Source organism: Pavona decussata, unplaced genomic scaffold (genome assembly GCF_977016875.1).
Source record: "Pavona decussata unplaced genomic scaffold, jaPavDecu1.1 SCAFFOLD_6, whole genome shotgun sequence".
Taxonomy (NCBI): Eukaryota; Metazoa; Cnidaria; class Anthozoa; order Scleractinia; family Agariciidae; genus Pavona; species Pavona decussata.
In genome coordinates, this window is record NW_028145430.1 from 6,452,025 (window position 1) to 6,476,860 (window position 24,836).

At 38.4% G+C, this 24,836-nt stretch overlaps 2 protein-coding genes across 3 annotated transcripts; both read right to left on the reverse strand.

Moving 5' to 3' along the window:
* Positions 1–314: 314 nt before the first annotated feature.
* On the reverse strand, positions 315–11,919 carry LOC146489460 (uncharacterized). 2 transcript variants are annotated; one of them, XM_085108907.1, is made up of 2 exons: positions 11,812–11,919; positions 315–2,963 (listed from the first exon to the last, which is right to left on the reverse strand). In XM_085108907.1, the coding sequence occupies exon 2, from the start codon at positions 2,931–2,933 to the stop codon at positions 1,728–1,730; it is 1,206 nt and encodes a 401-aa protein (XP_084965033.1). In that variant the 5' UTR covers positions 2,934–2,963; positions 11,812–11,919; the 3' UTR covers positions 315–1,727. The 2 variants fall into 2 exon arrangements, with proteins under 2 accessions (XP_084965033.1, XP_084965025.1); XM_085108899.1 differs by having other exon boundaries at positions 315–2,960; positions 11,812–11,910.
* A 2,240-nt stretch (positions 11,920–14,159) lies between these two features.
* LOC146489461 (uncharacterized) lies at positions 14,160–24,325 on the reverse strand. Its single transcript, XM_085108919.1, has 9 exons — positions 24,259–24,325; positions 23,853–24,010; positions 22,744–22,896; positions 20,481–20,666; positions 19,343–19,486; positions 17,624–17,926; positions 16,583–16,741; positions 15,985–16,115; positions 14,160–15,366 (listed from the first exon to the last, which is right to left on the reverse strand). The coding sequence occupies exons 1-9, from the start codon at positions 24,323–24,325 to the stop codon at positions 15,303–15,305; spliced, it is 1,365 nt and encodes a 454-aa protein (XP_084965045.1). The 3' UTR covers positions 14,160–15,302.
* Positions 24,326–24,836: the final 511 nt, after the last annotated feature.

The window sequence follows — 24,836 nt, forward strand, 5'->3', positions numbered from 1 at the left end:
GGGGTTACGTAGACTGTATATATATTTTGCTTATTAGAGACATTACTACTCTTTTAAATTTCGAGGCACCCTCAATAACTCAGCTCAGCTGAGGGACTCACCTTTTAACACTGACAGAAATTTCAAGTCCCCCCATTTTTTTCACCCATCCCCCTCCCATAAATAATGAACGGTCCATTGGAGAGAAAGGAGTGGGCAAAATTCGTCAGTTGTCTGACATTTCTGCAATTCAGGAATGGTTCCCCAAAAGTAATAAGGTTTGCGTATAGCACACACACGCACACGTATTACTGTAGTTGTAAACTTACTCCTGATGCACTTCCATAAACCACTTTTTATTTTTTTAAAAAATACAAGTCTAATATCATTAAAGCAAATTGCAAACACTTATGTATCAACTGGTTCAACTGTTCAACAAATCCAGAAATTAGAGAGATTTAGCTTCGCGTTTACGGCTAACGCCAAACGGGAAACGTCAAGCCGCTGTTTGTTCTAACACGCATAAACTTGTGTTTCTCGTACTCACTTCTCTCTTTTTCGTGTTTGCTCGATAGCTGTCGCCGACTGGGTGGAGATAAGCTTAACCAAAAAAGCTTCATTGTTTTTCATCAAAGAGAAAATTTCAGCCTGGCGTTTGCCGTTTGCGGTAAACGCGATGCTAAATCTCTCTATTATTACACTAACTTCCCACATTTTGTACAACAATGTGAGTTTTCTAACACTGTGGGAATTTTACTTTGTGAAATCATTATTACCTTAAGTAGCTACGGCGTCGACGGCAACGACAGCACTACATAACAATAAGAATCAAACTGCTAAAGAATCAATGGCTCTACACGTACCTAACAACTTTTGGTACATTTGTTTGCCACCCTCCGCAAAACAACACCGTGAAATTGCCAAATTCAAGGTAAAATGTTCTATCTTGAACGCCGTTCCCAGCAATTTTGTTCCTGGACAGTGTCAATCGCAGTGTAAAAGTTAACCGAGTTGGAATAACCGCGAAGTAGTTCAAGTATATGAACACTACTTAAATTTTCAAGTGACATCTTCGTTGACGTTACCGTCGTGATTGCATAAAGTACCTAATATAATTGTAATTTAGAAAGACTTAATACGTACATTTCTGGAGAAAAACAATCTGAAATTGCAGTAAAGTGCTCGGTTTCCAAGAGCACAGTCAAACAGAATCTACGCTCCTATTTTAACTGAACACGGTGGTTCATTTTGAAGTTGACTGCTTCTTATACTGCAAATCAGTCTTCGTTTTCCCGTGTTTGTCATTCGAACTAGCATAGTATTGGAACAAGCATAGTATTCAAACAAACCGTACAGTATCGAATGAGCGAGGAAATGGTCAGAATCCACGATTTGGGCGATTCATGATAATTTCCTTCCCTGAATATCAAGTTAAAATGAACGAGATTTGCAGCACTATACATGTATATTACTTATCAGATTTGGGAACTCAAATAACAACTTCTATGACTAATACCAAGTTTTTTCTGCAGGACGTATTTCAGTATTTCAACAAGTAACAATCTCTTTACGCATCAGTTAAAAGAAATTTACAAATCGCAACACTTCATATACCACAAATGTTTATAAAATGCAAGTAGTTGTGACGATAATTCATTTGCGCTTCCTTTCTTGGAAAATGGTCGGACATTGTCAATAACTACCAACATTTGGGAAAACGACCACCAAAGGTTTGAGAAAACAGCTATTTAGCGAACTTCCTTAAATGGATACTCTATCCCAGCCAATTTATACCCTTCCATTAGCAATTCACGGTTTCTCGTAGTAAAAGTTTCAATTTCACGGGATTTGATCTCAAACTCAAGCTTATCAAAAAGACGCTTACTTGTCGCCCCTACTTTTCCTAGGGCCCAAACGGTTTCACTGAGATCGCTATTTGAAAAATAGTTAAAATTTCTCAAATTAATAATCAGCCTTTCAAAGGCTCTGAACAAAGCCTCGCTTCCCTTCTCAGCTGAAGCAAAAGACCACAGTAGCATTTTTATATCAACAGCCCTGTTAGTGTTTAAAACACCTCTGCGAAACAATTCTGTTTCTATCTCCTCAAAAAGCTGATCTGCCTCAGCATTTCTTTTGGCAAAGGACCAGGCAATCTGGGCCAAGTCATTATTGCCAAAAGAAGAAAAATCGCGGCCCATGATGCTTTCTAGAAAAACTTGAAGTAGTTCAGAAGACCCATTATCTGTAACCGCAAACGCCACAATGGTCTGTGCAATACCCCGTGCATCAAAATCAGCCAAATTCACTTCTCTGCACAAGATAGCTTTCTCCATCTCTTCAAAAACATTTGATTTCTCCATATGCAGCTTAGAGAATCCCCAAGCCATCTGACTAACACTCATGTAATCAAAAGTGCCAACTCCACGAGAGATGATTTCGTTCTCACACGCCTTAACCACAGGATGGTCAAACACTTTGGTTCTGGCCAGAGACCACACAACAACTGCAAGCTCATGGTGTTGTAATTGGGTTAGGTTTCTGGCAATGCAGTCAAGCAGCCGCATAAACGTACTTGTGTCTTGACTGGATAATTTCTTTGTCAGGTCTTCCATATCTCTCCCATACTTATGGACTGTCCTGCCCACCCAACTCAGGAGAAACAACATTGACTTTGGACTTAGCGACTCATCAAATATCTTGAGTTGTTCTGGGATGGATTGTTTCTGCTCTTCGCTCAGTATAATATGGCCTGCTGTCCCAGTGGAGTTTGCTGCTGATGAAATCTTCAAACTGCTTGTCTTTGTTCCTGTCAGTAATGTCGTTTTCCCAGCAGACTGCCATGATGAAATGGAGGCTGAACTTGTTGAATTTGCAAGAAGAGGTGTTAACACCCTTGCGTAGTGCAGGTAGTGGACTCTTCTACCCAAGGTAAAGGCAGCAAGCTTGAACATCATTCACAGCTTTTAACTTTTGTAAAGTTTCTGCTGGAGCAAAAAGAATATTTAAGAGACAATCTCTGTAACACCTCTCTGGTCATTCTGACTTGAAAAATAGATTTTGCTCATGTCTTATGTGTTGCAAGACTTTCATGTACTTGCACTAAAACTACAATTCACTTAACTCTTTCAAGTTTTTCAAGTTTCAAGGAATTTCTAGGGTCACCTGAGAGAATGTCTATTATGGCATCAAAATCATTCAACATTTTGTTACAACAAATTGGATTAAAGTTATTTCATTCAACATGGCTCCTACATCTCTTTTGTTCTCGAAAATGATGGATGGTGTTGAAAGCTTTCAACCCGTGCCACATGAATGCAAGCCCACACAATTAATTCCAAATTCCTCACAACCAATTTCATAGAAATTTTAGGCCGCCTGTTGGCCCAATGTCGAAACCATTTCAACAGCTTATACAAAACATTGTTTTACCTCTCAACATTTATTAAAAAGGTGGTCACATGTTGAAGCCATTTAAATGGGCCTCTAAATTGGGCACAATTTTAAGCTGGCTGGGACTGGTAGCCAGTCCTTATACTTTGCTGAACGACAATGGTATCAAATACACGTACAGTGTAGATGCCTATTTTTATTAATGAAAAAGTTCCTATCATTTTCTCAACCTACAGCTGTAATAGGTTACCATAACAATAGTATAACCTGTTAAAACACCCCTTTAATTTAGCTTTAAGTGGTTATGACTCAAAAACGAAGTCGGTCATCCCATATTTTTTATTATGCTCTGATACAACTTTTTGAAAAGTTTAAAAAAAAGTGTGGAAGGGGGTTAAGAGCCAAATTTAACCCTTTAAAGCCTGATATTGCCATGCATATCCTCCTCTTTGTTTTCCCTAAATTTCTTATGGTAATGTTTGAAAGAGTATTATTCTTTCAAAAGACAAGACATTTTGTCATCAGTGACAATTTCCTTTCCAGACACATGCTCATTTGGTGTTTGAATCTTGATAAATGACTGTGTAAGTTACAGGTTCTGCCACCAAATTTACTTTCAAAATTAGTCTGGCATGCAATAAAATGATGAACATCAACAACAAATCAGCCACCATGGTTACCTCTAGAAGGCAACCTTTGAGAAACCTTGAAGTAGATTTGGCTGACATGAGGTTGACATGAGGGAGACTGCTGTTGAAGTTCTAACTTAGAACTCACTAATTTTAAACTTGGCCCAGGAAGTTTGCAGTAGTAGTCACACTAGCTAAATAGTAGCAGGCAGTATAATACAAGGTTGCAAGTTGCTTAAAAAAAAAGCCAGCAGAGCCCATTCTGTTTTGGTAAAGGACATGCACTGTATAAATTTTCTTGACTTAGCTCTTCTAGACCATAGTGTTAGAAGCCCCGTTTGTTCTTCTCTCAAAGTCAATTATGGCTTCCAAAACCTGTTAAGGACGGTGCCTACTAATACAAAAGTATTTTGCATGGTTTATGACTATGCGGAAAAGCAGATCTTCGCAAGGGCTATTGGAATCCAAAAGGAAAATTACAGCTCTAGGGGTAACGCCATACAGTGTTATGTATTTGGCGCTTTCTACAATCATTGTTGCTTAATTATTTCTGAAATATGCACAATTATCCCCAATTTTCTTTTTGGATTCCAGTAAACTCTGCCAAGATATGCTCTCCCCACATAGTTATAAACCACACAAAAACATCTCTGCTTTAGCGGGTACCACCGTAAAGAAACTTGACTTTCTCAGGCTATCCCAAGATGCGCAGAATGTATGCACAGTAGCAAACGGAGGTACCATCCTTAATACCACTGCAAATAACTGCATATGTTCATGTACATGTAAGTTTGAAGAAGAAATATCCTGATCATGTGCTCTGAGCAAAAACTTCCAACATTGTTTGGCCTGCCTCATGAGTAGAATCAAAGGCTCCTGTAAGCCAACTCTTAAATGCAGAAGTGAATAGTGGTAACCGTAATGCAGTACCTGCATCAAACTACGTTTAAACCAGATGACATGCGGGAATGAAGTATGACATGAAAGGTATAAAACACTGTTCCTTTGTGTTTAGTTGGCTCAGAACTCGAAATATAAATATTATTGTATTAAATTTTGAAAATTCTTTGGGGTCTTTGGAGAGGTTGGCTTTGAAAGGCAAAAAAAAAAAATTACCTTTGGCAAGTATGAAGGTTTGAATTGGGACCCTCACCAAACGTTCAGCTTCAAAGACCACACACCACACCACTGTGCCACATGTTCTCAAAATCCACTGCAGTGATTAATTTTTGTATTTATTGTTTAGGGTGTCTTAGTATCTGATGCCCATGGTGTAACAAATTTATTAGCCAAATGAAGATTCAAAACTCTAAATTTGGTAAGACCACATGTACAGCAACAAGATGTTGAGAGATGTTGTAAATTAAGACTGTCCCAAGAAAGAATGCTTCTGTCACATGCCTACTGTCAAGACATTTATTAGCTTCTTGCTTTGACTCTGTATGCTGTGTACAGTTCCCATCAAAATGCACATTTTTTACCCATCAGTTATCACTAGAAAACAATAAGCTGGTAAAGAAGAACGCCACTGAACAAACAAGGTTAACAGAAAACTAAGTAAATAGCTATCTCTTATAGCACATTACATTTACCGGTATAGTAGCCTGTATTTACATAGCGAACCCAAGCCTGTACAATGTTCTGCTTACTCATGAGATGCCCACATGTACTTAGACTGCATACTCAGTAACATACTCTGGATCAACTCATTCAGTATTGCAGACTGTGCTATGGTCCACACTGGGGCTGTATGCAACTGAGGGATGAACTTGAATCACCTTAAGGATTCTTTCCCATTCATTTTGAAATTTTTTGCATCAGAGAACCTTTCATTACTCTCTAAAAACATTCAGTGGAAGTCTAACCAAAACCAAGATTGACTTGCTTGCATGCATTTTATTGCGCTTGACACCTGTTTCATGTAATTGCTTCAATTGGTTTAATTCAAAGGGTTGTTTGGAGTAGTGTTGTTTGGGTTATCTATGATTGGCCAGATTGACTGCTCTGATTCCAAGATACTCTACTGAAAAGCCTTCTAAACTCATGTTTAAGCAAATATTAAGGATGGTACCTCATTTGCTATTACGCATACATTCTGCGCATCTCAAGATGATCTGATTGCTTAAGGGTGGTGTCTGCTAAAACAGAAATATTTTTGCGTGGTTTATAAGTACGCTGGAAAAGTAGACTTTGGCAAGGGTTAATATCGGGATCAGAAAAGAACAAATTATTTAGGAAAAAATGCCATAGATTGCTTTGTATTTTAGCGCTTTTTAAAAATATTTAACCAAGTGAACACAAACGATAAAACCGAACAACGTTTCAGAGTAGTCATGACGCCATTGTCAAGTTCAAAGTGATAGAAATAAGTAAGGTCAAAGTCAGAAATAGTTCACCAAAAAAAAAATTAACATAATGTCTGAATATATAATGTCACGCAAATAGTTTAGCTTGAATTGAGTCCGATTGGACATTGAGAGATGGTGTTAACTCTCCAATTAGCATTATATATTCAGATATTATGTTAATTTTTTTGGTGAACTATTTCTGACATTGACTTTATCTATTTCTATCACTTCGAACTTGACAATGGTGTCATGACGACTCCGAAACGTTGTTCGGTTTTATCGTTTGTTTTCACTTGTTTATGTATACATGTAACTAAACCTTTACTTTAGAAATATTATTGCTTAATAATCTCTAAAAATGTGTGGCTACCCCCAATTTTCTTTTTGGATTCCAACAACCCATGCTAAGATCTTCTGTTCACGCATAGTCACAAACTGTGTAAAAATACCTCTGTATTAGTAGGCACCGTCCTAAAAAAATGCAATTTAATTCATGAATGATGCACTAGATCATCTCAAGTCAGAGGAGACACTGTACCACAGTAGCTTATCCTAGTATTTATGCTGTCAGTGATGCTGATTTTTTTAAAATTCCAGCCTAGTGTAGACCATTGCTTTGCATAGCGTTTTATGGTAAACGAAGGAGATTAAATTTTTGAACGGCTAAGAGCATTACTGTTCCATTTTTTTGTAGATTTTTCGTTGTTCAAAAGTGCCTGAAGTTTGCATGTGACCTTCAAGGTATTGAAAGAACATTGATTTTATTTTCTTACTCAAAGCATCTGTTTTTCCGTTATTTTCTTTAACTGTCTTTTACTGACTTGATATTCTGGCCTCGTTTTTCCCGTAACGTAGGCATAAACCAGTGATGGACCAGGAGCAGTTACAAAGCAACCTACTAAAGCTACAGCATTGTGGATCTGATCGCTGGGAGAGTTTCAAATTCCAAGAAATGAACACATAACTTTTTCAAAGCGAAGAACTATGTTAAGATCAACAAAAATAACAACGGCTCTTACAATGATCAAGTGTCCATGGAAAAAGATTTGGGTGTTCACTTTGCTTCCAACCTTGCTTGGAATGAGAACATGTGAACAAATTTATGAGCAAAGCTAACAAGCAAGATTCTTGGACTAGTCAACAGAACCTGTGCCAGTGACTGTGATCAAAGAACTTCATTGACTCTTTATACATTCTTTGTTCGTCCTCAATTAGATTTTGAATGCAAGTGTAGTCACCCCATTCAAAGGACCAAATCAAGGCAATTTAATGAGTACAAAGGCACACCTCTTAATTCATCCTGAGATTTTATTTAACTTTTTCTGAATATTCGATTAAGTTGGGTCTTTCGCCACTTGGGTGGAGAAGAGAAATTTTTAGACTTGTGTTTCTTTTTTAAGTGTCTTAAAGGATACTAGAATTTTGCTGTGTTCTCTTTCATCAAATTCAAATCATTTCCTGTTGGATGCACAACATGGAAGCCACTCTCATGACAGGTCATTTTACAACTGATATTTTCAAGTTTTTTTTTTTAACAGAATAGTAGATTTATGGAATGGCATGCCAGCAGATATTAGAACTATAGATAAAGTCAGCTCTTAAAGAGGGAAGTTGGTCAGTTTTATTATCCAATAAAGATGTATTTTCATAGAATTTATATATATACAGTACCTTGTTATTTAGTTTTACTCTTTGGGGTTTATTTCAATATTTTAATAATAACTTTACTGTTCTGTATTTAAAAACCTTCAATATTACTGTATATGGATCTGGATACGGATATGCTTTCTTACTCGTTTTATTGTATTTATCTTCTTGTTGGTTATAGAGTTTGTTAGTTCTAGTTAAAGCCATGTTGAAAGTTGTACCAAAGTTGTAGCCATCACAGACATTCAGGGAAACCAAAAATCCATTCAAACTTGAAAAACTTAAAAGATGGTCTTAGCATAAGGACATGCACATGAAAGTCTTGCAACACATGAGAAGTGAGAGAAATCTATTTTTAACATCAGAACAACCAGACTTAATGTTGAATCAGAACCTTTCTCATTGTATCACACAAAGGCCAATCTAACACCAGTGGATAAACTAACATCCCAGGTATACGAAGGAGTCTGCTAGACCACACAGCAAGCAGTAAATTTCATGTGAAAGCAAACATTTGGTGGTGGAGTCACAGGTACGTGTGGGCTTGGTGTTTAAGTGGTCAGGCCCCTTAAATGCCAGCTAAACAGGCAAGAGACTAGCATGAAAGGAAGTATAAATTTATGTAATTTCGAACTCTACTTGTAACCCTATATTTCAACTGAAGGAGGAGAGAGAGAGAGAACCGTGAGTACTTGCCAAATTTGGCAATAGTTTACGACATAATGAGCGAGCGATTAATCGAATGATCGAGCAAGAGAGTGAATTTGCCTCACATTTTGATAACTCTTTCATTACGCATGTAGGCATTCACAAGTAATTCAATTTAAGTTAAAAATGGAGCCTCTATAAGAGATGGAAGACTTTATAAAGTAACTATTAAAGCGTGGGACAACTAGTTTGTGACTACCTCTTATTTCATGAATCACACATTTTCTTTTGTTATTCAACATCCTTTATTTAACTTACATACTTCATGAATATTAAACTAACTGAAACGAGGGATTTATACAGATAAATCCCTCATTTACATTAGCAGTACTGCGAGAAACGCACACATCAGGTTGCTTCTATTGTTCTCCGTTTCTCACCTAAGTGTGACGGTACTAATTAGCCGGCGTTTGTCCCCTTGAACAAAGGATCGCCTTCATGAATAATTTCATGAAATAAGTTAGATAAATACCTCGAACGTCGGTATTAATCCATATACATCCCTCAGGCCTACGGCCCTTGGGATGTATATGGATTAATACCTCTGTTCTCGGTATTTATCTCTTACTTAAGTTATATCTCGTAGTATGCTTGGTGATAATATTTGCCATGGAAGGTGGAGTGGCATCAGTAAACATGTTATATATTAAACCAACCAGCTTCAGCTTATATGCTTTAAAGAGAGAGTTCCATTTCGCTTCTTTCAAAACTTCTTCTTTTGGTTTATCATGGGGCATATTTAACAGGCTCTCAATTTAACAGATGCAAGGTTTTTGCACAGCCCAATACATAAATTTATATGTGCATACATTTTGCGAATCAAACTGTATTCATGCTTGTCATTTTTGGAAAAGGGTTAGTACTGTATGACAGTGGTTCTTACATACATGTAATTATGCACTTGTCATCAGCTTTCCCATGGGTGGGAACCCCAGGCCATATGTAGGGAAATTGGGGACTCTTTATGGGACTTTTGCAAAAAATGTCGGGCCCTCAAGGTTGGGTAATGTGAGGTCTCCAATTTATGATGATCTGACTCTCAGGCAAAATGTTGGGCCCTTGACTTGAAAAGCAAGACACGAATGGGAACAAGTTGTCTTTTTCGTAAATTGATGTATCATGGGAGACAAAAACGAGAAGGTTTGTGTTAAAATCCATTGGAGTTTTTTCCTATATGAATTTGACCATAAATTTTACTGCTAAAACAACATCAGCAGAGCTCAACAAATCGTGTTTGTTCATACACCCTTGAACCGGTTACACTGAACTACTATTACAGTCGAACCTGTATATAACGGCCACCCTCGGGACTTGAGTAACTGGCCGCTTAATACAGGTGGCCGCTTAATACAGGATCACTAAAAATACTCACTGGGCGTGGTCTAATGTCAATTTTAATGGCGTATCATACAAAAGCACTTCATGCAAGGAAACAATAGGACAACACTCTTTCAAGTGATCAATACTTTAAACAAAGTTCAGTGCCAACTTGTAACTTAACGGTATAAAATACGTAACATTGTGTAAACACACTATGCAATAAATTGTCCTCTACTCTCTTACGGTATACATTGCTTCATTTCTATGACTTACAGTTCACAACAAAATATCTCATTCCATCATTTCATAGTTGTTACACTCAATGTTCAATGTCACATGGCTGAAGAACAAGTTAATTAAAGAGGAATTTCTTGCTAAAAGTGAAGCATATTCAAAACAAACTTTTTTAGCGTTCGTAATATGGTACTGTACTTCAGCACATTGTGGACATCTGAAAAGCGTTAACTATATTAAACGGCCGAGTACCAGCTTACAGTAACTTTGTACATGTACATGTTATTTCTTTATAGTGATGCTGGATCGCATTTTAAACACAATAAAATACCGCATAAAATAACATATGGCTTAGTTTCCGTTCAAGGGTGGCCGCTTAATACAGGTAAAAATAACAAAGAAAGACAAACATAGGACTGCTACAGGGTGGCCGCGGCCGCTTAATAGAGGTGGCCGCTTAACACAGGTAACAAATACAGCGTTTGTATGAGCAAACAATCGGGACTTTGAAAACTGGCCGCTTAATAGAGGGTGGCTGCTTAATACAGGGCCGTTATATACAGGTTCGACTGTACTAATAAACTTGGATGGCCCTGTTGTCAAATAAAATCTTGGTGTTACCCACCAGTTCCATTACTGAATTGTTCATCTACATTGTACAAATTGGACCAATTGGAATAATTGCGAAGTGGAGCGAGTAACTTGAAATTATATTTTCAAGGGATGTTTTTGTTGACATTGCTGTCGTGGTTGCTTATAGTCCAGTTAGTGTATAAATAGCTTCAAAGAATTAAAATGCAGGGCATCTTCAAGTCCTGATGGTTGTTTGTCTTCTGACCAAATGCTGTGGTCTTTGCTAAAAAAGAATCCCTCGCAAGTGGGAAAATACCACAACTTCTAAACGTGCAATTAGCGAAGTTCCTGGGTCCCCCCCCCCCCCACCTCGGGGAAACCAATAACAAGTGCATTAATTAATGGGACTCTATAGAGTAGGAGAAAGAAAGTAACACGTCTTCTCCAATCGAGTACCGGTACTCACGTGGATCTTCCAATCCAACGCCTGGTTACTAAGCTTCGGATTTGAACGAAGCAGAAAGCGAGCGAAATTAAGTCAAATGGAGAAAACACTGGTGAAAATGTTCCGTGTGTTATACTGTCTTGTTTCCAAGAACGAAGACGTGTCCTTCAATCAATTTCTGAACTAAAAACTTTTTCAGACTGCCTATTTGAACTGCACGATTGAACGATCGACAAGCTTGAATTGCATAAGGAGTTGTTCTCGACATTTATAATTTCAGGGATAGTAAAGCTTTGCCATGACACAACTGTGAGTTTTTTTTGGAAAACGGATTTCAAAAATTTCCAGCTTCTAACCTTAGCAATTTATCTGCCGGTTTTTGGTGTAACCGATCAAAATGAAACCGGATTCTCGCCATGCACGACCTCGTGGTTTGAATATCAGTGGAAGGTAAACTGTCAAATCTCTTTTCTATGAAAGTCTTTCTGTAAAAATCAGGCAGTTAACGCTTGAAAAGTCATTATGTAGATAAGCTTACCTTAACAATTTTCCGCGATAGATTTCTTGGCATCAAGAACGAAGGTTCACTTTTTGAGCGACTTTTAACACTCTTGCATCCGTTTTGGAGCTCTCTTCAGCCTTTTTGGCTACCAACCGCTGACCAAATAACTGGCAACCAATTGAACTCCGGCGGGGATGACTGATTTTCCGAAAACTGAGAGTTTTCACGGCGGCCGTGTTGGAGGTACAGAAGAATAAAAAAGTTTTACCTGTCAAAGGAAAATTGACTTGTAGTTTTATACCTCCAATATATGCGATGCAGAATTTCCAGGGTATCTCCAGCTCCAGACATGCTTCTAATTCTCGAAGAAATGTGATAAAATCACGATTAAGGAATTTCATTCTAGAATCCAATTTTTTCGAAAAATACAGGCTTTCCCAAATGACTCAAAGGCAAAAGACGTTACAATTTAGAATAAAGGAGCATCAGTGTAATTTCTCTTTCAGCGGGGTGGACATTTTGCGAACTCAGTTTCTTTTTGCGACCTGCGACCTCACTTATGTCCAGAAATGCAGGCAATGGTGAATTTGGCAATTTTGATGAAATCTTGCCACAGTCATAACGGTGACGAATTTGGTAAGATTTCGTCGAACTCCCAAATAAATGCAAATACGCTAAACACATGGAAGCCTGCCATGTTGGCGGATTTGACGATTTTGGCGAATGTGACAAATTTGAATAAACAAGGCAAGGCTCCACTCACGGTTCTCAGAAATGTAAATAGCCCCAATCACGCTTCACGAAAAAAGTGTAGGGTGCCCTGAACAAACTGGTAATAAGACATTCGTCTGGTGATTATTTTTTTAAAAACACAGACATTTGCTGTTACTATAACCGTGTTTAGTCACACCCCAACCAAGATGGCATCGAATACCGTACATTCAATAATCATTCTCTTTGAGACCAATGTTCACATCAAGTGCTTCGGAAGCGACTTCTGTTGAATCAGTGATAAAACAAGCCGGGACTGATCAGCGACGATTTCAAAGTCCGATCACGTTGGCTGTATTTGTACACAGCGACTGCGAGTTCACTCTGAAATTTCGCGCCGAATTTCACTGAAATTTCACAATCAAGTGTGATGCTATACTCTCCGTTGGCCAACATGTGACGTCATACCCCCAGCAGATCGCTGTTCCATTTCACGTTTGGCTGTTGCTTTATTTGGTATTTTTTATGGTTTCGACGTCATTCTCAGACATTCACCATTAGGGACTTCAGCACGAGTACGAGATTGAGCACGAGGACGACTTTTAAATTCAAATCAGTCACATTCCCAGAACTATCGCTCCTTCTCGTTGTTTACCAGTGGATAAGGAGACCCAAGAAACAAGATTAGTGTGACAAGCGGTTATCTAAAAAACGCAAACTAGATCTGAAAAGTCGAACTCGTACTTAATCTCGTACTCGTAGTCAAATCTGGTCCTTATTGTCAACTATTTCACGGTAGACTAAACCGCTTTGCCGTTTAGAGTGAAACATTCGATGGATCGTCAAACAATTTCTTCAGTGAGCTGTACCATATGACGTTATGCTCGACCGGTTGTTATGCTGTGCCACTGGTTCGACATCATATTCAGCTTTTTTACGCATCGCTAACCTATTTCATGTTACGCTGTACCATTTGCGATTACAATGTGTTGTTTGAACATTTAGAACCAGTCCATTCTCTTTTGGAATGTACTACATTCTAAACGTGAGCTATTCGAAATTTGACTCGATTGTTCAGTAATTTCATGTTTCACTTCGAAGTGAGTTGCTAGTCTGTCTGTGTTTTGGCTAGACTGTTTCTCAATACCTCAGCTGCGAACCTAACACAGCAAACAGGAACACATAATGCCATATTTTTGGCGAAATTCGTCCCTGTACTAATAACATTGTGTATGCTAGGTTTGAAGTTTTTTAGAACTTTTCTGTGCGTTTTTATGAGCGTTTTTAGGGTTTTCGTACGCTGAGAATTATGGGTAAATGTAGCCAGTCGCCATGTTTTTCAATACGGTGGATTATGACCTTTATTATACACCATAAGTGTGTAAAGCTTGAGGGGCCGTGTGTAAATTGACAAGAGAAAGGAAAAGAAAGGAAATATTCAAATTTTAACACATATCGACTGACAATATTTGAAAATTATACCAAATACAAACAAAGCATATACCATTCTTTTAAAGGTATCAGCTTTTACCACGCGTTTTAGAAACGATTTGACATTGCATGTGCTAGATTTATATTCTTGTGCTCTCGGTAGAGACTGTTTCACAAGGTGGACTCAACGTGGATGGACTTTCTCCTAATAAAAAAAAAATCTGTAATAAACACCTCTAAAATGTCCTTAAAAGTATAATTCTCTTGCACTCTTTTTTTTTACATAGACGACCTAAAAATATTGGCTCCTGGATAGTTCGGCCACGTTACAGTGTCTAAATGAGTTGGAGTCATCGTGAAGTTATTGAGAGAAAGCGAATTTAATTATTAAGTTACATTTTTGTTGGACCTGCGTAAGGTTCAGTGTGCTTCGGTGTGAAGTAAAGTGTTCCGGTGACATCATCGGACGATGGATTTATCTGGCGAAACACTCGCTTGAAGGTCATTTTTTGCCTTTTTCCATCACTTCCTCGCCATCCAAGAAAGGGACCGTAAACAGTCTATACGGACCGATTGTGGTACCCTTAGGGGATTCTTGTTATGTATTGAGTTAAAACGGGAGCCCAACTGCTGGTTAAAACTCTTTGATGCTATCTATTACATAGAATAGCTACTCGGATGCATAATGAACGAGTTACTACCATCTGGCAACGAACACTGGGAGAAATCTGCCCCATAACAAAATTGCGACCAAACTCATATTCGTGTCTTGAACACAAATTATGACAGCCCGGTTGTAACGCACCTAGAGAATTCTTGTTTTCTTTTAGTTAAAACGTTTGATGCTATCTATAACATGGAATAGCTGCTCGGGTGCATAATGAACGAGTTACTACCATCTGGCAACGAACATTGGGAGAAATAGTCTTCAAATGAACATTAAGACTTTGTGTCCAATGGAACGTTTCCAGGCTATTTCCGCTTTTTATTCTTACGTTATCCTTAGAACCTTTTTTTTTTTTAATCTAATTTAATTACTATGAGAATACTATCCTCTATTAGCTTCTGAACGACATTTTTTGCTGTATCTTTTTAAATAGTTAGCTTAGATAGATATATATAATTTATACATACTTTTTATTTTATATTATACAGGGCCCCCGTTGATACCAGTCCTGCGACTGAAGGGATTACCCTGTTTAAATATCAATTATTATTATTATTATCATCATCATCATCATCATCATCATCATCATCATCATCATCGTCATTAAATCTGCCCCATAACAAAATTGCGACCAAACTCATATTCGCGTCTGCACGCATCGCGTGCCTATGTTTTGAACACGCAGATAATGTGACTAAAGGATAAGTAACGTTTTTAATTAAGGCTTTGGCTTCTTCTTCTTCTCTTCCGTTTGTTCATTTAAGCCAAGGAGAGTTAGGAATCTAAGGATAGAAAATGAGCAATTATGAATTCTCCTGGAAAGGTCTGTAGTTGGCTACCTTGTACAACATTTCAGCAACCTGATTGGAAATCCTCATCTGTCGTCTAATCTAAATGATAGTAGAACGTTCTGTCTGTAATAACTGTCATCATCCAATTGGTCAATTAAGTCAAGAATTCCTGTTATTGGCTGTAAAGACTCAAAAGAATGATCGAGTAATTTTGATGGTTTACATCTTTCTACTGCTAGTCTAGTTCTCTTTTGTCTATCGGTCTAATTGTCATCGCAGTATTCCAAATAAAATAGAGGTGTCGGGTCAAAAAATAGAGACCACTGGCTTCCTGATTCAACAAAGTAAACGAGACACTTAAAAACATTTGGACTGACCTATCAGTACACCTGTTGACACGATAAAATTCTTCACTGACTCCGTGCGTTTGAACGTTATCTGTAAATCTGCGTTGGTCGATTGTTTTTATCGTTACTCTAATGCTCGTTGGTCTATTGTTTGTCTGTTCTACTGATATCTTTGTGAGGTGCAAGTTACTAGACTGCTGAAATCGCTTCTGTACTAAGTTTGTAAACCAACTTTCACGAGTGAGTTTTTTTTCCAACTTACCTCCTAATATGTTCATCTAACCAGTCTTTGTGCTTCAGTTCATTGAGCCAAGATGAAGGCAAAGCACTGGCACCAAGTTTACAGCCAAGCAAGGCTCCCGCTACCGCGCCATTAGTATCAGCATCCCCTCCCTAGAAACAAACAACAGAAAGCAGTTAACGCTCAGTGCCAGTCAATTCGCCCATAGTAAAGCTTACTTGTGCACCTCTGCTGAGAAAAGAAATATATTTCTTCCACCTAAACAGCATTCCCCCTCCCCTCAATACTATTTGTTAAAATGCGATCGATCAGACAGTGGTGAGTTCGCCCAGAAGAAAACAAGTTTATTTAATTGTCAGGTGGTAATTGGATAACTCATAAAAATTCACAGGTAATGATCATAACATACACGGCTTTTTCCATGAACGAGAAAAGAGCTAGGAGATAACGAAAACAAAACTCAACGGGTGACTAGAGTGTAAACTCAGTGAGAAGTGCAACCTGCCAGACAAGACCTCCTGTTTTCACTTAAACGTACATTAAAACTCTTTTTTTCGTTCTTTCTTGTTGTTTCCCAGCTATAACACTAAATGAAAATATAAAATTAAGCTCTAGTCACCTCAAATGTGATGGCCTCTAATGAAGTTCGGAAGTCGTCCTGCCTCAGAGCCCAAAATCCTGCCCCCATACATTTGTATGTATACCCTATTTTGCCATCTCCGTCCAGCTCTAGATCAGCCAGGGTCTCTGCATACATGTACTTCTTTAGTTCGTCTTTCTGTTCAAGAGAAATTAGCATACTTAGGCCCCATTCACACTTACGCGCTTACAAAAGTGTCCGGCGAAAACGAAAGAAAATATTTCATCCAGACTAGCGTTTTCGTATCTTTTTCACCAATCCACACTAAAACGCTTGAAAACGATCAAAACGGCTGAGATCTGGGATTGCTCATGTGTTAAAGTTGATAGATGCTCCAATTTGGGCTGGAACCGATGACATGTGACGCTTTTTACGTCACCGTTTTCAAAAGTTTCCGTTTGCACCTGTCCACACTAGATAAGAAGCGTTTCCAAAACGATGCGTTTTTAAAAGTCTGACTTTCAAAACCGTTTTCATCGGCGTTTTAGTGTTGACGTTAGACGAAAACGCATCAAAAAGTATGCGTTTTCGAACGGAAACGCATTAAGGTGGATGGGGCCTCAGTAACTCAGGCTTTTTAATCAGAGGAAATAGACTTATCTTGTCCTCGGTTTTTCCTCTAACAAGACCGAACGCACTTACTTGGATCTTTTGGCCCTGCCACTGCTGTGTAACGTGAAAGAACTACCGAAAAATTACCGTCCTTTTATTCTTTGTATTTACTAGTTTGTAACGGCAATTGTGGCGGTAATTGATTCACCCATTGGCGAGCGACAGTAATCCACCTTCGATTCATCATCCACGGGTATATTACGAACTCACAATATGACCAGCTCCCGGTTGGCTTGATAGCTCAGTTGGTAGAGCACTGCACCGGCAACAGAGGCCATAGGTTCGAATCCCGTTCAAGCCTGAACTTTTTTTAGCCTTTTCGCAACGACTGTTTAAGTTGCGTAAATAACTGCGAGGGTCTTCTTCTATTTGAAACCTTATAGTATTACATGTAATAATTATCATTACCTCTGGTGCCGTTTCAAGTGTGTCACGGGCATAATTATAAGCATCCCTTATCACCGCCTCAATATCATAATTCCCTGATTCCTTTGAATGCTTTCCCTGTAACATCAATGCAACTGCTGTTGTCACGGCAACACATGATGCAATGCACCTTGGGTCTGCATGTGTGACCTGGCAGGCTTCCTTAGTGTTGGCTATCACAGCATCAATGTCTCCAAAGTCATGTATCCCGAGAATTGAAGTGCGCATCACACCCCCGTTTGCTGCCCTGAAGCGGCCACTTGATTCCCAGATGTCTTTGGCTGCCTACAATAACAAGCATAACTCATTTCAAAATGCATTTTCCTCTCACTGTTCTATCTATATTTCTTATGGTACCAGTTAGAGGAATTTGTTTAAAAATCAAGTCGACATTAGGGAGCTTTAGTAACGACGACGACGACGCCTGCGAAAACGTCACTATTTAAATGAATTCGATTATTCTAACTCGCCTTAGATGTCAAATGTTGGTGAAATTTCCTGGAGTTGAACTTTTGGAGGCCGCATCCAAAGCCCCATTCACACCAACAAAACATGTTCAATTAAACCAGGTTTAACAAAATGAAAATTGGTAACAGAAAGCTGAACCATTGCCTTTGACATGGGATTCAAATAAACTTTAATTTATGCTTTCATTTGTGCTCAATCTGTAGTCGACAAAAATCCGAAAGCAGCTTTTTTGAAGGAAAAAATTTTAAACTGTGTTTAATTAAACAGCTTTTAAACGTGTTTAACCCTTGGTGTGAATGGGGCACAAATTTAGAAAGAGCAAGAAAAAATCGTCGTCGTGTGTTTACGTCCCGTAAAACGTCCCATCAGGAAACGCAGACGTATTTCCGGCGACATACGTCTGCGTTGGCAGGCCAAGTCGTGCAGTGACGGCAAAGAAATGTACCAAAAACTGTAATGCACGTGCAGAGTAAGGGGGTGAGTTGTTTTTTGGTAATTAAATTGCACTTTAGCTCATTAATAGGCGTTATCACGGTTTTTGACGCCATTTTGACGAGCAGGCAAACACGTCTTGAAATAACAGTGTTGGTATGAAAATCCGATGTCAACTGAATAATTTTCATGAAACATCGCTTCTGAAAAATTCATGAATTGGAAACTTTTGGGGGTAGGAAAAGGATTTTAAGAAAAAAATTGGAGGGATGTAGCTGTGCCAGAAAGCGTCCAGTTGTGTTTTGAACTTTCCATACATTTCCCTGTATTTTTTTCCCGCGACCTATTTTTAGTAGCAGTTCACGGATGGTTCGCTATACAGACAAATGTAAGGAAATGTCAAAACTCAACTAGATGCTTTCTAGCACAGCTACATTCCTCAGTTATTTTCTGTTAAATCCTTTGCATAGTGCCTAAAATTTCCAATTCATGAATTTTTGAGAAGCGATGTTTTATGAAAATTACTTGACATCGGATTTCCATACAAACACTGTTATTTCAAGACGTGTTTGCCTACTCGTCAAAATGGCGTCGAAAACCGTGATAAGGCCTATTTGGTGTTATTTTCTGGCTCAGGTTAATACTAGAGGTACTGCACGAGCCTTCAGTTCCTTCAGGAAATATTGCCCTCACTGACGTTTTATGAATCAGTTGGACATTTTAGACAGTGGTTGGACAATGTCTGATAGCTGCCATTTCCAACATGGAATAATGAATTTAAAGACAACCCTACTGACATACCTGATGTGGATCAGAATGGAACAGGCGGTGACGCAGAACGTCACGCGTGGTGCGACCAATTCCTTGTCTACCAGAATCACCCAGTTCTTTAAAACCTTTCTCTGACCAGGTTTTAAGCCTTTTACCAAAATCCAAAGGACTCACCTGTTAATTGAGTGAAAAACAACCAGTCAAAAGAAAACTGATCTAAAAACTAAGGAATTTTACTAACCAAGTGTTTGTTACATGTAATTAAACCCCCAGTTAATTTTACATCCATTATAAGCGATTTGCTCAGTAAACAGGGCAGATACTTGACCTGACTCATTCAATAGATTTAGAATTACGTTAACGGCAAACGGCCGAAATGACCACGTGACCATGTTTACCCTATATTTGCAGCTCGCTGTTTTCAGTTTCTCAGTAAAATTGACTAGTTTTGCGCTAGCATGAAAGACCAGAATTATTTTTAACCTGTTTTTACCTATGTACTCATTCTTTTCAAGAAGACATAAACGCGAATCTCACGTTTGCCGTTTGCAACGCGATTCTAAATCTCTCTTCGTACTACCTGTAACATACAGGGGGAGTGAAGGGGGGGGGGGGGAGGGCATCACAAATTTTACTCCTTGCATGCACCTGACTATGATGATGGAATTAGAACTGCAATGGACTGGCATCTCATCCATGAGGGAGTAGTAATACTTCTAGTCACTTCATACTGGGTATCCTGTGATGGACTAGTATCCCATCCAGGGGGGAGTAGTAATGCTCCTAGTCACTTCATGCTGGGGGCCTCGTGGTGGACTAACATCCCACCCATGGGGGAGTAGTAATAATTTTATTCTCCTGGTCACTCCATGCTGGGTATCCTGTGATGGTCCAGTGGGAGTAGTAATACTCCTAGTCACTTCATGATGGGTGCCCTGCAATGGTCTGGGGGGAGTAGTAATACTCCCAGTCACTTCATGCTGGGTATCCTGTGATGGACTAGCATCCCATCATGGGGACCACAGAAACTGGGATGAGTTCTGTCTCTTACTATAATGGGCCACTATTAAGGCTCATACTAAGGCTTTATCCTTTTCTACTGAAGGCAAATGTTAAAAATAAACTAAAGTAAATTTAAACTCAAAACAAACAAACTGAGCACTCTAACCTTTCCATTGTTATGTAGTAGAGAGAGTAAAATCAGGATCATTTGATCTGAGTCATCTGTCCAGTCCCCAAAATCATACCTCCGGCGGTGGGAGTCCCTGTACTTCATGGAGTATTCTAAATTTGGCATCTTTGGTTCTGCCATCGCTGCTTTAGATTTGTTTTTCTTATGGTAACCACCATAAATCTAAAGATTTTAAATTTGAGAAAGTACTATCTATTACTTGTCCAAAGGAATTCACAATTCCTAACGCTATCTAGACTGTGGGGGGAGCGGGTAGTGGGAGGATTAAGCATCACTCAAGCTAATTAGGGCTAATCACAGTTTTAAGATGAAATAACGGTTGAGAGCAGGGGCCAGATTTATGAAGCCCTCCTAATTAAGTAAAGATAATAAGTATTGTTTCTCAACAATAGGTCATTGTTAATCCATATGCAGGGCTCGAAATAATTTCCGGAGAGTCTCCGGACACGATGACCGGCCCAATTCATTTTAGCTCGGTCACGTACCGTTTCTGGCCGGTCAAATTATATAAAATAAACAACTCTTAAAACAGGGGCCCATGAACCAAAACTGGCGTTATATATTTCCAAAAAAGTTAGAGCACTTTAAAGCACTCATTGTCAACAATAAAAGTAAATTACAGCAGCAAAATGAAAATAAGCTTACAGTGTATGTGTATTAATACGTACTGTACGTTAAATATCGTTATCGTATACATTAAATTTGTAAATAAGTAAATGCACAGTAAATGCCTCCAAATATAATGATTTCTGGTGTACGTATCACGGTGTGAGATCTTGATCCTAAAACTCCGCCAGTAATCCATGTTTTACTCCTCATTACAAGAGATTCATCGAGAAAAGCTTAGTAACCAGGCATTTAACTTGGGTGTGCTGGAACCGGAAGACACATCAAGTGTTCAAGAAATATGGTAAAATTTGAAAGTCTGGAAATGTTATTTATTGACAACTGCCAAGAAATTTCTCAGGAAAGTTATAAAATATCTCCCTTTAAGCAACACAAACATCTCAAGCTTTTGTGTGTGGCACACAACCGAGAAGCTCTTTCCGTACATTGTGTTTTTGAGCTGTTGAAGTACACTAACAGTAAAGTACTTTTTAGATATTCGAGGGCATTACTTCACACAAGAAGACTGATTACATCACTCGGGAACATTACAATACACAGGATAGAATCAAAGAAGTTGGCGATTATCAACATATGATCACATGCCTGCTGCGCGGGTTCCCGTGACGTGACGTACTGTACGCACATCCGGCTTTTATTTAACTTGCAAATCTTTAGATATATATATTTTTCTGTAACACGTTCCATGATAATCACAACCAGTTTTTCCTTGAATGTTCTTCATTTTGTGTTATCTCTATAGGCCAATAATATCTGGCAAACGTTAAAATGTTTGTACGTTGATTCAGGTTCACGGATGTTTATCATTGTATAACCTTTTATGTTTATATTACGCACGCCAAAGATAAACACACAGATAAACTTGCGAAGATTGGAATAAATATTGGTTTTATAAAGTATAGTTCCTTTGCTTTTGTACTTTGATTATATTTATTCTGGGCTGAGGAATTACTTTATATGCAGGGAGAAATGCAAAACTTGAAAATAAACTAATAAAAGTGAATTAGAAAATAAATTATTTTTAACTTTGTGACCGGAAGTGCGTGAACCCCGATGTCTGTTTTCAATGCCCAGATTGTAAACAACGGTTCTTGTTGCATTTCACCCAGGATTTCAGATTAAAGTTCCGCAAATGACAATACACAGCGACTTGCTACAACTGAATTAACTGAACAGCATGGAAATTTTAATTTATTTCATTTTCAAAACGATCAAATGTGACCGGTCAACATGACCGGCAAGACGAAAGGTTGACCGGTCAACTCCCAAATCAGTCCGGACATTGTCCGTTGACCGGCCGTTATTTCGAGCCCTGATATGTAACAGACTTTTGTCAAGAAGCAATACTTAGGATACTTCTTAACTTTAGGGAGTGCTTCGTCAATCTGGTCCTAGGTCTCCTTCACTGTAGTCTAGTCTTAAATAAATAGACTATAACTGTTAATAATTATTTACAAGCCTGTCAATTGTTCATTTTACAATTTTTCCTGGTTGTACAAATTTGAGAAAAATTACTAAAATAATGATACAGATTTGTATATTTTTAGCTCATTTTGGTGGTAAATAATTGAAAAATATACACTCAGAATTGAAAGTTTTAAGAAAGACTTACATGCATGGCTTTTGTCTTAGTCATAAACTCAGTCAACAGGCCAATGGCATCTCCAATGCAGTTTCCATAAATGGTACCTCTTATGCGATCCAGCAAAACCTCTTTATTCAGCAAAGACTGGGTGCTGAAATACTGGGATACTGCTCCAGAATACTTCAATGAGAAATTGACATTGAAATGATTACTATTTTAAAATTTTAATATTAAAATAGTATTTGGCTGACTGTACATGTGCTTCTATGTAAATTACTTATACCAAATAAGAAATTCATTCAGCTTTGAAATTGGCAAGGTTACTTAAGGTCACCAGCAGATCCACTACCTAGGGGTCAATTGACATGAGGGGAGGGGAGGGGGAGGCACTAGTGCCAAAATCTAGGCACCTGCATTGCATGCTAGTACTCATCTGTAATATAATCAGACCAGCCTGTAAGTGTGTCAAAATGATTTGGGTGTATTTAGTCGGCCATCACTTCACCAATCTCGAAGAATATTAAAATAACCGAACTATCCAAGGGACTGGTACCCATAAACAATTTGGACCTGTACAAGTGAAACAGATTGGATTGGTCTGACTTTATAAGAAGTAAATCAAAAAATGTCTGCTGATTACATCTTATAAATCAGCAAGGTAACAGGAACATGCCAACATCTTGATCTACAGTTCCACTATTCAATATATTACATATATTAAACTCAGTTGATGGTTAAACATTGCTTCAGAAAATGTAAGCTGAATTAAGCATTTTGCATTGCTTAAAAGTTATTGTCACAGTTGTTATTGTTTTTCAAAAGACTGTCAAAATTATACCAGCTACAACTGGAAATTGCGCACGGGAAAAATTGCGCCCTGATTTAAGCTCAAATTATAGACAAGTCTGACCAACGCTTGTAAGCTAATAATGGGTTTACCTCGATGTAAGAACCTGACAGGATTTCCTTTGTGTTGTATGTTATTGTTTTCCTTCGCTGTACTGTTTCAACGTTTTTATATCATTTCTTTCACGCCAGCAGAGAGGTTTACAGGTTTTTAATTAACGAGGTTAAACCCTAATAATATAAAACAAGGTAGGAAAATAATCAAACTGGCCTTATAAAAGCTCACTCACTGGGCATTTAGCTGCAGCAGTCTGTGTCCCGGCATGTAAACTTGTACTTTCTGTTTCACGTTTTTTGTAAGGTACATCCATGACCAACCAGTGTTCTGAGCATTCAGCGACAGAATTTATAGCACGAAAGCTTGACTGAAGAATGAACTTCTGTAGAGCTTACAAACAATTAAATAAGTTCTTAATATTGCATGTTCTTCTGGCAATAGCTGACACTTGCTGAAACAGTTTTAGCAGCGTCAGCTGTTCTAAAAATTGCATCTGTAAACAGCTGACATTTGCTAAATATCATAGGGGATGCCCCTTTGGACTACCCAAGTGGACTACGGCACTACAATAAAATGGGCTATCCTTAAAACTAATATTCCAAATAAGTACTATTTAAAGAAGCTGCTATTATACTTACATTTCACAGCTACATTGCACGTAACCTTGTTTATTTTAAGTTTGTTCAGCACGTCCGCAGCCGCCATTTTGGATAAGTGTTCTTAATGAACAACCGCTGTACACAAAAAGCGTAGACTCATGCGGGGTGGAGCTAAGTCAAAACTTTATTTGAATTATTTTATGTTAAAAATCGCAGTATACCATGAGTACCGTGCACGTACGAGACGAAAATAAACAAGGTACGTGCAATGCAAGTATAATAGCAACTTCTTTAAATAGTACTCATTTTGGATAATAAACAATACTTTTTAGGGATAGCACATTTTAGGGTAGTCCATTTGGGTAGTCTATGGACTGTAGGCCAGTGTTTTAACCATCACCATCCTGAACTGAATAGCTTCTCATTACCTACTTAGAGGTTTCAGACGAGAGCGGAGAGTCCACCTCTATGAAGTTGTGGACGACAACCAGCAGAAATCCGGCTTGAGAGAAAAAAAATGTCCGCTGCAGCCTTGACCCTGCGGTCAGGCAATGTTATAACGCGCTCCGGTATCAATCTTGAATCGTTTTTCAGAGTGTCACAAATTTGAATCAATA